Source organism: Oratosquilla oratoria, chromosome 12, assembly GCF_046742065.1.
Source record: "Oratosquilla oratoria isolate Oo_2021 chromosome 12, ASM4674206v1, whole genome shotgun sequence".
Classification (NCBI taxonomy): Eukaryota; Metazoa; Arthropoda; class Malacostraca; order Stomatopoda; family Squillidae; genus Oratosquilla; species Oratosquilla oratoria.
In genome coordinates, this window is record NC_134788.1 from 46897197 (window position 1) to 46914131 (window position 16935).

General features: G+C 37.8%; 2 protein-coding genes across 2 annotated transcripts in view; both read left to right on the forward strand.

Moving 5' to 3' along the window:
• The first annotated feature begins 998 nt into the window (after positions 1–998).
• LOC143030741 (uncharacterized) lies at positions 999–10588 on the forward strand. Its single transcript, XM_076193944.1, has 2 exons — positions 999–1069; positions 7877–10588. Exon 2 carries the CDS (start codon positions 8148–8150, stop codon positions 9690–9692), a length of 1545 nt encoding a protein of 514 aa, XP_076050059.1. The 5' UTR covers positions 999–1069; positions 7877–8147; the 3' UTR covers positions 9693–10588.
• A 5489-nt stretch (positions 10589–16077) lies between these two features.
• LOC143030369 (SCAN domain-containing protein 3-like) overlaps positions 16078–16935 on the forward strand; it is a 996-nt gene continuing 138 nt past the window's right edge. The window contains exon 1 of the mRNA XM_076193519.1: positions 16078–16935. This exon is cut by the window's right edge and continues 138 nt beyond it. Coding sequence (XP_076049634.1) covers positions 16078–16935 — 858 coding nt within the window.

Genomic DNA, 16935 nt, shown 5'->3' on the forward strand with positions numbered 1-16935 from the left:
GATATATTTCTAGTGTTTAATTATTTAAATTCATTAAAACTCACAATAGGAGTTCTGGGTTTCATTAGCCTAGGACGGTTCACTTAATGAGTTGTCCCATCATACCCCTCCCCCCTCTTTGATTTACTCTCACGCTTGCCTTGGAGGGAAGGCGAGTGGTCCCGAGATGTGATACAAATCGCCTGGACTTCGGTTCCCCAACTGCAGCTATCTTCCCCCTCCCTTCATCAATCACTTAAGGTGCGTGTTACCCACACCACCTCATCTACCACCTTCTTCCACTGTCCAGGAATTTGCATCAGTGTGTATGTGTATATATATGTGTATATATATATATATATATATATATATATGTATATACATATATATATATATGTATATACATATATATATATATTTATATATATATATATATATATATATATATAGATAGATAGATATATAGATATAGATATATATCATGGGTAGAAAAATATAAGATATTGATACAAAATATAAGAAAATGTAACCTATAGATTATAGAATATATATTATAAAGTATAAAAAATGAAATATGAAAATAGAATAAAGAGTAGAAATAGGAAAACTGAAAAAATATATAGAAAATAGAAAACCTGCACCTCCGCAGTTTCAGTCTTCATATTCAGGTTGATGTTTGAGGTGATGTGCTTTAGCACACATACATATAACTATTTCCTAGTCGAACTGTCTATAAAGAGTTTCGTTGTAATTTCGTTTCTTTTGTGACTTTTCTTTACATATACTCTGTCCGCTTCCTTCAGTTTCTTTCATCTTGTTTCCCTTAGTTTTTGTTTTGTAGTTTCTCATTTTTAACATGTATTATCGCTTTACCGAAAAATATTTTCCCTGCCGTTGATCCATCATAGTCAGTATCTCCTTTTAATCCTCGTATTTTACTCCATGATTTTTCAACTCGTTGGCATTGTTTATTTAAGTATGGTGAGAAGAAGCGCGCCAAATCTTCAGTTCCGCACATTCAGCTATCGGAAGAGCCTGTTTTCATGGCTGTGTTTTGTACAGGCCAAACAAGTTGTGCCTTCTTGAATTTGTAAGGTAAATCATATAGTGGTAAGGTAGTTTAGTTCATGCACATTGATTTTGAATTTCCTACACTTCAATTCCCATTTGGTAGTGTATTTGTCATTTTGAGGAGGGGTAAATGTGTGGGTATTTATCAAGATGTATGGCAGTCTCATAACTGCAATTACCTATATCATCAGTTAGGTTTCGTTAATCCAAGTACTTTGAATCTCAGGTATAATTACCGAAAAAAAACAATGTTAACCCATTCAACTCCGATGACAAGATGTCTTGTCATTTGGTCAAATAAAACAAAAAATCATAATAAAACAACAAAATGTTTGATGATCAAACAGCACCAGAAAAATATGACGTTGTCAGTCCTCCTCGAGGAAGGACTGATGACGTCATATTTTTCTGGTGCTGTTTGATCATCAAACATTTTGTTGTTTTATTATGATTTTTTGTTTTATTTGACCAAATGACAAGACATTTTTTATTTACCAAGGGGCTAGGTTAGGTTTGGTCAGGTCTCACAACTACAATTCATACCCATATGATTGGCAAGTTCTTATCATTATGAGTATTTTGAGCCTTAAATATAATACTTTAAATTAATATTAATGTCAATAGCAATTTAAAAGAATAAATTAAGACTGGCAAGCATTCTTATATTTATGAATTTATTTCTCTTGTTTGCTTCCGTTGTTTTTACATTCTTATTGGGGAATGAGACTCCATCTTGTCTTTCTCTGTACAAAAGTCAAGAATATATGGAGTTCACTTTGAATTCAGTGTGCAGATTGTAACATTTTTGTGAGTAAAATATCTAGACTTTGCAAAAGCCTTTGATACCATCCCCCACCAAAGAATACTTGATAAATTAGCTTCACACAAAATAAGTGGCAGCCTATTAAGTTGGACTAATAATTGTTTGAACAATCAAAAGCCTAGTTGTTCTAAATGCCAAAACTTGTAGATGGAAAAAGGTTACAAGTGGACTTCCACAGGGTTCCGTTCTTGGGCACCTATTCATAGTATCTGTAAATGATATAGACTACAGGCTGAAACCTATTGTCTCCAGATTTGCTGGTGATACAAAACTGTGCAGAAAGACAAATGATCACTTAAACTAATTAGATATTCAAGAAGATTTAAATAAACTACAGGAATAGTCTGAAAAGTGGCTAATAAAATTTAACACAAATAAATGCAAGGTTATGCACAGGTAAAAATAACAGTAAGTACGATTACAAGTTATTTGGAAATTCATTAACAAAAGTGGATAGTGAAAAGGATCTTGGCGTAATTATCAGTAACGATCTCAAATCATCTTAGCAGTGTATTTCAACCTCTGAGAAAGCAAATAAGATTCTAGGACTGATTGTGGAATCTTTTGACTTCAAAAGTTCATCTCTCATTAACAAAACTATGTAAATCATTAGATTGTCCACATTTTGAATATGCTGTTTCTGTATGGTCACCAAATCTCATTAAAGACATTGGCAGATTAAGAAAAAATACAATGGTGAGCCACAAAACTGATTCTAAGTATAAAAGATAAATTGTATGAAAATTGACTAAACTATATGAATTTGTTTTCCCTAAAAAAGCATAGACTCGGGTGACTTGATACAGGTCTTCAAGCACATAGTTAATGAATGGAATGAACTTCCTGCAGAGGCAGTGCAATGTAGTTCAGTTCGAAGCTTTAAGATTCATTTAGATAATCACCAAAGGAAAATGCTGTAATGCCTTCCATTTATTTGTGTATTTGTTATTATTTGTCTCTTTATTATTATTTACTTGATTATCATTTAATATCATTAATCTGTCAATTTATTATTATTTACTATTTACCTGTTTGTTGATTAAGCTTTACCTATTTATTATTATTTTTATTATTATAATTGTTATTTATTTATGTATGTACTTATCATTATTATAATTTCTTTGCATCTGACCTAGTTATGGACCAAAAGGTCTCCTGTCAGCATGCTCCTTTGTACATACATATACCAAAGGCTATTTCCCCCTTACATGGGGGGTAGCCAAAAAGAAAAAGGCATAGAAATCACTCCCACCCATTTCATTTCCCATATATTCCACTCCCCTCCACCCTCCTCCCTCCCTCTTATCTTGGCACCTCCTGGATGACGGGTCATCCCTGCATCCTGTCCATTGCCCTGGGTCAGAAGCAGTGTCGCAAGACACAGCACATCCACAGCAAGGCCGCTTCATAAATTTGGCGACCCCCCCCTCTCCGTCCCCTCATGCAGGAAAGGAGAAGACGGGGAGAAATCCCTTCGGGCTGCATCAAATTTTTTCTCATACATACTTCCTCACCCCCCAACCCCCACCCACTCCCCCTCATGCATCACAGCCTCATCTATACACAACCCCTCTCCATTCACCCCTATCTTCTGTCCTCTCCCATCCTTCCTCTACAGACATTCCTCTCTTTTGTAAAGCCCCTTTCACCCCATCCATCCATCTCATCCTAGGACGCCCCTTCATATTCACTCCTTCCACCTCTGCCTTCCACACTTCTTTTACTAATCTTTCTTCTCTCATTCTTTCCAAGTGTCCAAACCATCCCAATACTCTTTCATCAACCCTATCTCCCAGCTCCTTTTCCACCCCTGTTCTCCTCACCTCCTCATATCTCAATCTATCCAGCCTAGTAACCCCTATCATACTTCTCAGACATTTCATCTCAAACACATTCAAACTCCTTCTCTCTTCCTCTCTCATGTTCCATGTTTCTGCCCCGTACATTGCCGTTGGCACAATCTCTCCTTCATATAACCTCCTTTTATCATCCTTTCCCAGATGTCTATTTCTCATTACACTTTAATCCACCAAGGCATTTACTCGCTTCTCTCAATCTACATTCTACCTACACCCCCACTCCTCCCTTTCCTGTCACATTCGCACCAAGTATCTGAAACTATCAACTTCCTCCAGTTTCTCACCCTTAATGCTCACTTCCAGCCTACTGTCACTCTCTCCCCTTGTACATCTCATCACCTTACTTTTGCCCACATTTATCTTCAGCTTCTTTCTTTCACACACCTTCTCAAACTCTCACTAAGTTCCTCAATCCCTCCTCTGATCCTGCTACAAGTGCAGTGTCGTTGGCAAACAACAACTGGCTCACCTCCCACGTTTCTCCATTTTCTTTAAACATCTCCAACCCCTGACCCACTACCCTTGCATTCACCTCTCGCACCAACCCATCCATGTAAAGATTGAACAGCCAGGGCAACATAACACACCCCTGATGAAGTCCCACCTTTACCTCAAACCATTCACTCTCTCCATTTCTAATCCTAACGCAAGTTCTACTGCTCTCATAAAAACTCTTAACTGCTCTTAACAGCTTTCCTTCTATCCCATATATCTGCAGTACCTCCCACAGTGCCTTCCTGTCCACCCTGTCGCAAGCCCTTTACAGATCCATAAAAGCCCAAAAAACATCCTCACAAAGGATTACAAAGGTGGAGCATGCCGACAGGAGACCTTGTGGTCCATATCTAGGTCGGATGCGGAAAAAAAATCATAAAAAAAAAAACTATTATAATGTATGCAACAAACAAAATACATAAATAAATGCATAGGTATAGTTGAATAACAAACAAACAGGTAAACAGTGAATAATAATAAATTGACACATAACTAATAATAAATGAAAATCAAACAGACAAGTGATAACAAAGGAAAAACAAATAATACAAAATGAATTATAATCATTACAGCATCTTGCTTAGGTGTTTATCTAAATGAGTCTTAAAGCTTCGAACTGAACTACATTGCACTACCTGATCAGGAAGTTTATTCCATTCATTAACTACACGGTTGGCAAAGTTGTTTCTACCTACTTCCAAATTGAATCTATTTCCGAATAGTTTGAGACCATTGTTTCTTGTCTGATTCTCATTCAATGTGAAAATTTGGTCACTTTTGATGTTGTCAATTCCCTTTAGAATCTTAAAGACCTGTATCAAGTCACCTCTGAGTCTACGCTTTTTTAGGGAAAACAGATTCATATGTTTTAGTCGATTTTCGTATGATTTATTTTTGATATTTGGAATCAGTTTTGTGGCTCACCGTTGTACTTTTTCCAGTCTGTCAATGTCTTTAATGAGATTCGGTGACCATAGAGAAACAGCATATTCCAAATGTGGACGAACTAACGATTTATATAGCTTGTTAATGAGTGATGGACTTTTGAAATCAAAAGATTGTGCAATCAGTCCTAGAATCTTATTTGCTTTTTCAGAGGCTGAAATACACTGCTTGGATGATTTGAGGTCGTTACTGATAATTACGCCGAGATCTTTTTCACTATCCACTTTTGTTATGGAATTTCCAAATAACTTGTAATCGTACTTACTGTTATTTTTACCTATGTGCATTACCTTGCATTTACTTGTGTTAAATTTCATTAGCCACTTTTCAGACCATTGCTGTAATTGATCTAAATCTTCTTGAATATCTAATTGGTTTAAGTGATCATTTGCCATTCTGCACAGTTTTGTATCATCAGCAAATTTGGAAACAGTAGATTTTAGTCCATGGTCTATATCATTTGCATATACTATGAATAGAAGTGGCCCAAGAACGGAACCCTGAGGAACTCCACTTGTAACATTTTCCCATCTAGAAGTTTTTCCATTTAAAACAACTTTCTGTTTTCGACCATTCAACCAATTACCAGTCCAACTTAATAGGCTACCACTTATTCCATGCAAAGCTAATTTAGTAAGTAGTCTTTCGTGTGGGTCGGTATCAAAAGCTTTTGCAAAGTCTAGATATATTAAATCTATATTGTTTCTTTTGTCATAATTCGATATAACTGTGTTGTAGAATTCGAGTTAGTCACGCAAGAACGTTTCTGTCTGAAACCATGCTGGCTATCATTTATCAGACGGTTACTTTCTAAATGATGTTCGATAGCATCTCTGATGATAGTTTCCATTATTTTTCCTACGTTTGAAGTCAAACTGTATATAGGCCTATAGTTATTTGGTTTCTTTTTGTTGCCTTTTTTGAGTATGGGAGTAACGTTAGCTAGCTTCCATTCTCTTGGGACATCTCCGGATATGATGGATTTCTTGAAAATAATTTCTAATGGAACAACAATCTCATTTTTAATTTCCTTTAAGATTCTTGGATGCCAAGCGTCAGGCCCTGGTGTTTTATTAACTTTGAGTTTATCTATACACCATTTAACTTCCTTCCAAAACATCTTTTTATTACTTTCAAAAGTTAAGCATAAGATAAAGGAAGCAAAGAGGAGAGCAGATGTGAAATGCTCCTTTGTAATCCTTTGTAAAATCTTGATGAGCTTCCCAACTTGCACTCGTAAGAAGCAAGAAGATAAAAACTGTTGTATAGAAATGGGAAGTCTGCCACGTAGATTGAACTCATTTTGCCACTGAAGTGGTGTTACGGAGCTAAAACACTGTAAACATAATGAGATGTGCATGTCACCAGCCACCACTTGACTGCTGCTGTTAGTATTGATCACTGATTTTCTGTTTGATCATATGAGCATTATATATATATATATGTACACACCCATGATATCATCTTCATAGATATAATGGAAATCGTGAAAATGGTAAACTGGTCATTTTATTAGTGGGTGCTCCGACCCATTAATATTGTTTCACTACAAAGTAAACAAGTACACAGTTGCCAGATCAACTCTGTGACACAAGGCACTATCCAACCAATGTACTGGATGCAAGTGCTGATGATAGTACATCCGTCCATACTATTATTATGATCTGTGTGCATATCTTAGAAGGAGTGATGTGGTAAATGCTCAAATGAGCCCAAAGCTTGCAGAACATTCAAATTCATGTTGATTAAAGTTGATAGGCAGGGGCATTTTCTAAACTGAGATAATACTTGCACAAAGAGAACAAGATTTTTTTCTTCTTTTCTTTTTTGTAATTATCATAAAAGTGTCACAACTAGTAAGGGAGATGTCACAGGCATCCTGAAAGATGACTGGGTTTGTGTATATCATGCTTCTGTGATTAAATAACCTTTAGCATAAAAATGTTAAAGCACTAGTTCTCACATTATACATTGTCTTCTCACTACCTCCACATTCAAATGGATTTTGCCTTTGATAGCAGTTCTTAACTGAGTACTTCATTATTGCTGAGATTGTTCTAGTGGGTCTATCTTATATGTATGTTTTTTCTAGTAGACAAACAGGTATTTTAGGAAGTGTGACAAGAAAAAATATGGAAAGTACCTCTACAACTACTTGGATCAATTTTATTGATTACATTTGACAAAAAATGATATAACACAGGTACACCACCTACCAGTGTATCTTAAACAATGCAGCAACTTGCATCACAAATTTGAGTGAGATGAACTGAATAAACCCTAGAGTAGGTCATGTTTAGATTGAGGTCTTGTGAGCCCAAACATGGAATGTTATGGAGTATGTCAGAATATTTCTGCTGCGGCCAGCTGGGCCATTCCCCCACTTCCAAATGTTGTGATGTGAGGAAAACAAAGAGAGAGCAAAATTCAAGTAATTCTGGCCGTGGTGAGGAGAGTATGCTTGTAGCTATTGGATGGTTTTCAACATGTTTCTAATGAAAAAATAGATCACAATATGTCAAAGCACCATATCTGTTATTGTTTCTATGTTATGTTAGGTGATGGCATGTACAAAAGGTCTGTTTAGGTACAAAGACACTTTAGTATGAAATGCTTTATATCTGAAAAATCCATCATCTTATTACAGTGTATTACACAATTTCAAAGAGTTAGATGTCAGTCTTTTAATTACATCTTTTTCCAGGATGATGGTATCTATGACCATTGCTTTGGAAGGAAGAGCTCTCTGTAGATTCCATGTGTCATACTATGAAAAAGTGTGACATCTGCAGCACAGCTATATCACTGATCATCATAGATATTACATGATAAACCTCTCCAGTGTGACCTGTGTGCTTCCACTTTGTAAGAAGAGGGTGATCTCAGATAGCACAAAAGTCACCTCAAAGGTCATATGACCCACACAGGATCTGTGTGGTTCTGATTTCTCACAGAAGGGTTCTCTCGCACAACATATGGGGAATGACAAAGGAGAAAAGCCTTTCCAGTGTGACTTGTATGAATCTGCTTTTTCACATAAGGGTGTTCTCACAAAACATATGAGGACCCACACAGGACAGAAGCCTTTCCTGTGTGACCTCTGTGATTCTGCTGTCTCAAAAAAGGATAAACTCACAAGGCACATGAGGACCCACACAAGAGAGAAGTCTTTCCATTGTGACCTGTGTGATTCTGCTTTCTCACATAAGGAAAGTCTCAGAAAGCATTTAAGGACCCACACTGGAGAGAAGCCTTTCCAGTGTGACCTGTGCAATTCTGCTTTTTCACAAAGGGGTAATCTCACAAGTCATATGAGGACCCACACTGGGGAGAAGCCATTCCAATGTGCCCTGTGCGATTCTGCTTTCTCACAAAATAGTGGTCTCATGCAACATATGAGGACCCACACTGGAGAGAAGCCATTCATGTGTGACCTGTGCAATGCAGCTTTCTCACGAAAGTGTATTCTCATAAAACATCTGAGGACCCACACAGGAGAGAAGCCTTTCCAGTGTGACCTGTGCAAATCTACTTTCTCACACAAGTATAGTCTCACAAAGCATATGAGGATCCATACAGGAGAAAAGCCTTTCCAATGTGACCTGTGCAATGCAGCTTTCTCACAAAAGGGTACTCTCACAAACCATATGATGACCCATATAGGAGAGAAGCCTTTCCAGTGTGACCTGTGTGATTCTGCTTTCTCACATAAAGCTCATCTCACAGAGCATATGAAGACCCACAGAGGAGAGAAGTCTTTCCAGTGTGACCTGTGCAAATTTGCTTTCTCACAAAAGGGTCATCTTACACAGCATATGAGGACCCACACTGGAGAGAAACCTTTCCAATGTGACCTGTGTGATTTTGCTTTCTCAAGTAAAAATAATCTTACACAGCATATGAGGACCCACACTGGAGAGAAGCCTTTCCAGTGTGACCTGTGTGATTCTGCTTTCTCACGAAAAGCTCATCTCACACATCATATGAGGACCCATACTGGAGAGAAGCCTTTCCAGTGTGACCTGTGTGATTTTGCTTTTTCACGAAAAGTTCATCTCACAGACCATAAGAGGACCCACACTGGAGAGAAGCCTTTCCAGTGTGACCTGTGTGATTCTGCTTTCTCACGAAAAGCTGATCTCACAGCGCATAAGAGGACCCACACTGGAGAGAAGCCTTTCCAGTGTGACCTGTGCGATTCAGCTTTTTCATATAGGGGTCATCTCACAGAGCATAAGAGGACCCACACTGGAGAGAAGCCTTTCCAGTGTGACCTGTGCAAGTCTGCTTTTTCTCATAAGGGTACTCTCACACAGCATATAAGGACTCATACTGGAGAGAAGCCTTTCCAGTGTGACCTGTGTAATGCAGTTTTCTCACAAAAATCTAATCTCGCACAACATATGAGGATCCATACAGGAGAGAAGCCTTTCCAGTGTGACCTGTGCAATGCAGCTTTCTCACACAAGGGTAGTCTCAAAAGGCATATGAGGACCCATACTGGAGAGAAGCCTTTCTAATGTGACCTGTGCAATGCCGTTTTCTCAAAAGAAGGGTCATTTCACACATCATATGAAGAGTCCACACTGGAGAGTAGCCTTTCCAATGTGACCTGTGTAAATGTGCAGTTTTCTTACAAAATGATTAATTAAGGCTTCATGGTGGTTTTTAAATACTGGAGAAGTAAATCTGGAGAAGTCTTCAAGTCTCACTTTGGATCCAAAGTAAATAAGGAGGCTTTGTGGTCAATGGTCAATCATGTTCCTCAACATCACATTATTTCCGAGTTAAATGACTTCAAATACTTCTCTTACCTCTTTTATAAATATTCATCTAGGTGTTATCCTTATCTAATAGAGATTCTGGTTGTTGAAGTGATTCAAAATATGTAAAATGTATTTGATATTCATACATGTGATTTTTTTTTTTTATCTATTTTTATTTTTTTCTTATTTATTTCTTTATTTATTTATTTTTTGAACTAGGTAAGAGGTTAGTAGACCAGAAAGAGAGCCACTGCCTGATGGTCGTGTTTAAGTTTGGAAAGGAATGGTAGTGCGTAACGAAAAGAAGGGGACGACACACCTTGTGTACTCATTTGGAGTAGCTAAGCCAGTTAGCCTTTTTTCTTTTACTTCTTGTTTAGTTCTAATGTACTTTACTAAGCTATTAGGTTGGTTTATTGATAGAGTGTTGAGAGAGACACATGGATATTCTATTACTGATCTCACCAAGGCTTTGCATAGATGTATATTCATACTATTTTCTGAGCAATATAAATCACATGCAATAACATATGCCAGATAAAAGTGTATAATCTTATTTTCTACATGGTACATCAAATAATCACTTTGCAATTAAATAATATATATGTTAGAATATCTTTTATTATCCTAAAATGCATTTTTTTTTTCAATTATTCATGAATACACACAAATATTTTTATAACTATGTTAAGGAGAGACCATAAAATTAGTACTAAAAGGCATGAACAGAGTATAGTTTTATCTTTCACAGACCTGTAACCGGTTTCCCCTAATTAAATTATTCAAAACTGGAGCTGTTCTTGGGCTCCAATCCATCTCTTTATATCAAGTTATATATGTGTGTGTGGTCTGATACATAGAGAAATTTCCTTTCAATTAAACATAAATAGAAACCTTGTTAAAATTTGACTGAATTTTACAGAACACATGATGGCGGTACACTAGGCATTTCTCATTAGCAATCTCTTGCGTACCCTTCACACAGAGGGTGTTTTTTTTTTTCAGGTGAGGCTGGCGGCACCATTTTCAACATTCCCAGGTAAGTCATCGTTGAACAATGGGACACTTTTCCAAAGCTCAAAGCCCAATTCAAGGTTAACTCTAGACTCATAAAAGCAATGCTTTTCTTCACTGTGGCTTGGTGTCAGAGCAGTATCTAAATGAAAGTCTTGCAGTAGATACCTTACCAGGTTTCAGTGGCAGATCCGGGGAGGGGGCTGAAGCCCTCACCAAATTTGTTCTTTCATTACCTCTTAGCAAGGGTCGAGAAACCTGCCTCGTGTAGACTGGTATGTCGGAGAAAGGATTACAAAGGAGGAGCATGCAGACAGGAGACCTTTTGGTCCATAACTAGGTCTGCAAAAAATATAATAATAAATATATAAAAAAATAGTATAAATGATGATAAAACAAATACTGGTATGTAAAGTTGAATAATAAACAGGTAACTAGTAAGTAATTACTTATGTGTCCATTTGTTATTACAATAATGAATGGGCAGATAAATAATAGTATGAAACAAATGACAGGAATTACAACATCTTGTTAATGTATTTATCTAAACGAACCTTACAGCTTCAAACAGATGTACATTGCACTGCCTTAGCCGGGAGCTTATTCCATTCATAAACTACACAATTGCCGAAGTTGTTTCTATCCACATCCAAATTAAATGTATTTCCTGACAGTTTGAGATCATTATTGTCTGATTCTCATACAGTATGAAAATGTTGTCGCTTTTGATACCGTCAATTCCCTTTAAAATCATAAAGACCTATATCAGGTCACTTTTTTTTTTTTTTTTTTTAGAAAATAGATTCATGTTTTAATCGATTTTCATATGAATTTTTTGAGGGGAAATCAGCTTTGTGGCTTACCGTTTTACTTTTTCCAATCTACCAATGTCTGTAATAAGATTCGATGACCATACAAGCATATACCAAATGTGAAGGAACTAAAGATTTATATAGTTTGTAAATGAGAGATGGACTTTTGAAGTCAAAAGATCGTGCAATCAGTCCTAGAATCTTATTTGCTTTCTCAGGCTGAAATGCACTGCTTGGGTGATTTGAGATCGTTACTGATAATTACGCCGAGGTTCTTTTCACTACCCACTTTTGTTATGAAAGTTCCAAATAGCTCGTAATTGTACTGTCATTTTTACCTATGGGCATAACCTTGCATTTACTTTTGTTAAATTTCATTAGCCACTTTTCAGACCATTGCTGTAGTTTGTCTAAATCTTCTTGAATATCTAATTGGTTCAAGTGGTCATTTGTTATTTCACACAGTTTTGTATCATCAGCAAATTTGGAGAAAATATATTTCAGTTCGTGGCCAATATCATTTATACTATGAATAGAAGGTGCCCATGAACGGAACCCTGAGGGACTCCACTCGTAACATTTTTCAATCTAGAAGTTTTGCCATTTAGAACAACTCCCTGTTTTCAATTGTTTAACCAATTACTAGTCCAACTTAATAGACTACTACTTATTCTGTGTGAAGCAAATTTAGTAAGTAGTCCTTCGTTGGGGACAGTATCAAAAGCTTTTGCAAAGTCTAGATATATTAAATCTATGTTGTTGCAGTAATAAAGTGGCAGAAAATTTCCCAGTATTTGATAAAACACTTCAGTGTTTTGCCAAATATTTTGATAGAAACTAGTGATGACATATACTTCAATTTATATTCAAAGTAATTGTGACCGTGCTACAGAATACATCTGTTTAAAAACATCTATATTTACAAAATTCAGGTTAGCTCTCCCCTAAAGTGTCATCAATATTTACAAACTTCAAGTTAGCCCCCCACACCCACACACATTTTGATTCTGGACCCGCCACTGCCAGGTTTCTTATGTCTTAGAGGGTATTTTTGTAGACTATGCGTGTCTTGATCGATAGCTAATGCAAGTTTATAAGTGTATCCAAGTATTATCCTTTGGTGAGGGCCCAGAGCCTTTATTAACCATACAGCTCTGTTCATAACAAGTTGTAGTTACTTTAGGAGATAGTCTGGTTGCCCATACTACGATGAGTTGCAGTAGTTAAGTTTGTTAATTAAGTGATTATGGACAAGCATCTTCATGGTGGTTCCATTTAGGTATTTCCTGATGAATGTGATGTTTGATACCCTGCTGTTCTTACCACCTGTTTAATTTCATCAGTTGCACTCCCACGTCCTTTACTGCCTTTCCTGCCATCATAATGTTTTCATATAATTCGATGACTAGATATATGAGATAATTTTTCCTTACAATCAGACATTAAGTTTTGTTATCATTCAGCATTACTTGGAATTCATCCAATTACGTCTTTCATGATTCTGCTTTGTTTAGCCTCAGTGTTTTCAGCATCATTCAGCTAAAGGTACAACTGTTGGCATTTGCATAAAAATTGGAGTCAACTCCATGTTTTCTAACGAAATGTGAGAGTTATATAGTGTACACGCAATAAGATCGGGCTCAAAACACTTCCTTGAGGGACACCCCTTCCTACATTTATTTTTGTATTTTTTTTTTCTAATATTCTTGAATATCTAATTGGTTTAAGTGATCATTTGCTATTCCGCACAGTTTTGTATCATCAGCAAATTTAGAGACAATTTATTTTAGTCCATAGCCTATATAATTTATATATACCGGTACTATGAATAGAAGTGGCCCAAGAACGGAACCCTGAGGAACTCCACTCGTAATATTCTTCCATCTAGAAGTTTTGCCATTGAGGACAGCTCTCTGTTTTCGATCATTCAACCAATTACTAGCCCAATTTAATAGGCTACAACTTATTCCGTGTGAAGCTAATTTAGTAAGTAGTCTTTCGTGAGGGACGGTATCAAAAACTTTTGCAAAGTCTAGATATATTAAATCTACATTTTTTTCTTTAGTCATAATTTGAGATGGCTGTGTTGTAGAATTCGAGGAAGTTATCATCATCATCATTATTAGTGAAAGTGGCAGCAGACTGGAAGTGAGCATTAAGGGAGAGCGACTGGAGGAAGTAGATAGTTTTAGATACTTGGGTGCAAATGTAGCAGGAAAAGGTGGAATGGAGGTGGAGGTAGAATGTAGATTGAGAGAAGCAAGTAAATGCCTTGGTGGATTAAAAAGTGTAATGAGGAATAGACATTTGGAAATGGATGCTAAGAGGAGACTGTATGAAGGAGTGATTGTGCCAACAGCACTGTATGGGGCAGAAACATGAAACATAAGAGGAAGAGAGAAGGAGTTTGAGATGAGGTGTCTGAGAAGTATGATGGGGGTTACTAGGCTAGATAGAGTGAGAAATGAGGAGGTGAGGAGGAGAACAAGGGTGAAAAGGGAGTTGGGAGATAGGGTTGATGAAAGAGTATTAGGATGGTTTGGACACATGGAAAGAATGAATGAAGAAAGACTAGTAAAAGAGGTATGGAAGGCAGATGTGGAGGGAGTGAACATGAGGGGACGTCCTAGGATGAGGTGGATGGATGGGGTGAAGGGGGCTTTGGGGAAGAGGGGAATGTCTGTTGAGGAAGGACGGGAGAGGACAGAAGACGGGTGAATGGAGAATGGTTGTATATGGATGATGATGTGATGCATGAGATGGAATGGTGGGGGATGAGGTAGTATTTGTGAGCAAAATTTGACGCAGCCCGAAGGGATTTCTCCCCGTCTTCTCCTTTTATGAATGGGGGGACGGGGAGGGGGGTCGCCGATTTGATGAAGCGGCCTTGCTGTGGATGTGCTGTGTCCTGCGACACTGCTTCTGACCCAGGGCAGTGGACAAGGTGCAGGGATGACCCGTCATCCAGGAGATGCTAAGATAAGAGGGAGGGTGGCGGGGTGTGGAGTGTATTCAGGGATGGAATGGGTGGTAATGATTTTATGCCTTTTCCTTTTTGGGTACCTCCCTTGTAAGGGGGAAAAAGCCTTGGTATATGTATGTATTATTATTATTATTGTTATTATTATTGCTGTTGTTGTGGCGAAAGAGCATGAATGAGTGTTGCATGGTGTGCCTGGATGGTTGGTCTGGGATGTGAAATGATTTGTAACGTGGATGGATGTGTGATTGGTGCATGATTCGGGGAGGAAGTAGGGGTAGGAGAAGCGAGGGTATGTGTGTGGGGGGGGGAGGGGGGACGCCATAACCACCTAGCGGCAGCACGGTTGCCAGTTGGGCTACAAGTCGCAAATTGGGCTACTTTTGAAAGCTCGGCGCGACTTAAATTTGAGTTTTACGATTTGCGACATTTTGGTCTACTTTTGAAGTAAGTTGGGCTACTTTTGGGCTACTAATGAGAATACTGGTAGTTATTATTTCTGTATTCATGAAGACTAATAGAGTAGGGATTAATTCTGCATTCAGGAAGTAATTTTGGCATATTTTATGGCGACAGTTGGCATTTTTTTCTTGGTAAAACCAACCAGGCAACCCTAGTCCGATTTGAGACTGCTACGTAGGATGAAAATTAACAGGAACGTATTCAGCGTGCTAGATCGTCCCGCAGACCCACAGTACGAAATGTACGTATTCGAATATGAAAATTAACAGGAACGTATTCAACGTGCTAGATCGTCCCGCTCGCATCTCGGCCCGCAGAGGCTCAGTACGAAATGTACGTATTCGATTAGTCAGCCTATGTGACGGTCGATTGAGGATCATAGTGTTGCGAGCTCCACAGATCTAGACATGAAGAGGTGGTCAAACTACTCGAAAACGTTTCAGTCTGCCTGGTCAAAAGATCCCCTGTTTGGAAAATGGGTAGCGGAAGTGAAAGAGGATGGAAATAAGGCACGTTGTAAAGTTTGTAGAACGGATATGAGAGCTCAAAGAACGGATTAAAAAAAAAACCACAGTGAGTCGTTAAAACACAAACAAAATGTATCGAAAGTAAGTGACAAGCAGATGAACATAAAGTCTGTTCTATCAAAGAAGGAAGATAAACTTAGTAGATTTTAAATTCGTCTCTCTGTATATGTAGCATGTCATTCTTCTATTCAGTCAATTGATCATCTGAGTGAACTCTTGAAAGTAGAAATGCCATCAACATCAAGTGCGAGCTCCAGCAATTTGCGGTTACATAGAACGAAGTGCAGTGCTCTAAGAAAGTCATATCACCAATCCTGCTTAATGAACAGGTTGAGGGTCTAAAAATGTCTCCATTCTCTGTCATCATAGATGAATCAACTGATATTGTCTGTGAGAAGCATTTGTGCGTTTGTGTTAGATATTATAATGCTAGATGCAATAGGATTTCATCTCAGTTTCTAGGACTAATTTCAGTCACAAGCACTACTTCTGAAGCCTTGTATCAACACCTCAAAGATTACTTTAGTAGTATTGGAGTTGATTTGAGGCAGTGTTTTGCCATTGGCACAGACGGGGCATCAAATCTGTGTGGAGCTCATCACTCACTTTACACTCTGATGAAGAAGGACATTCCACATTTGATTCTCATAAAATGCACATGTCACTCTTTGCACTTGGCCTGTTCATCTCATGCATCTGATGAATTGCCTTCCAACATCGATTTCATGATTAGAGAAAGTTACAGCTGGTTCCACAGGTCCTCACCAAGTTATCTAGAGATTTACAGACTGATAAATGATGGAAAAGATCCCTTACAGCTGATCCCTTTGTCAGGAACACGATGGCTAGCAAGGAGTAGTAGTGTAAAGCGGCTTTTAGATCAGTGTGATTCTTTAAAAACTCATTTCGAAATGGCTTCATCTTCCTGTGATAGATGTGTTGTGAGACAGCTATTTTCAATGTATTCTGACCCTACCAACAAGCTTTATTTCACATTCCTGAAACCAGTCCTAGATGATTTTGAAAAGATCAATTTACTGTATCAAAAATATGAACCAGATCAGTGCGGCCTCCACACTGAGTTGGAAAACTTTACTCTTGGTATGCATGGAAGAATTTCGCATCCTGAGCATGTAAGGCTTGATGCTAACTTGAATATTAGCTCCATTTACTTGCCCCTAGAGAAAGTAGACTTTTGTTAC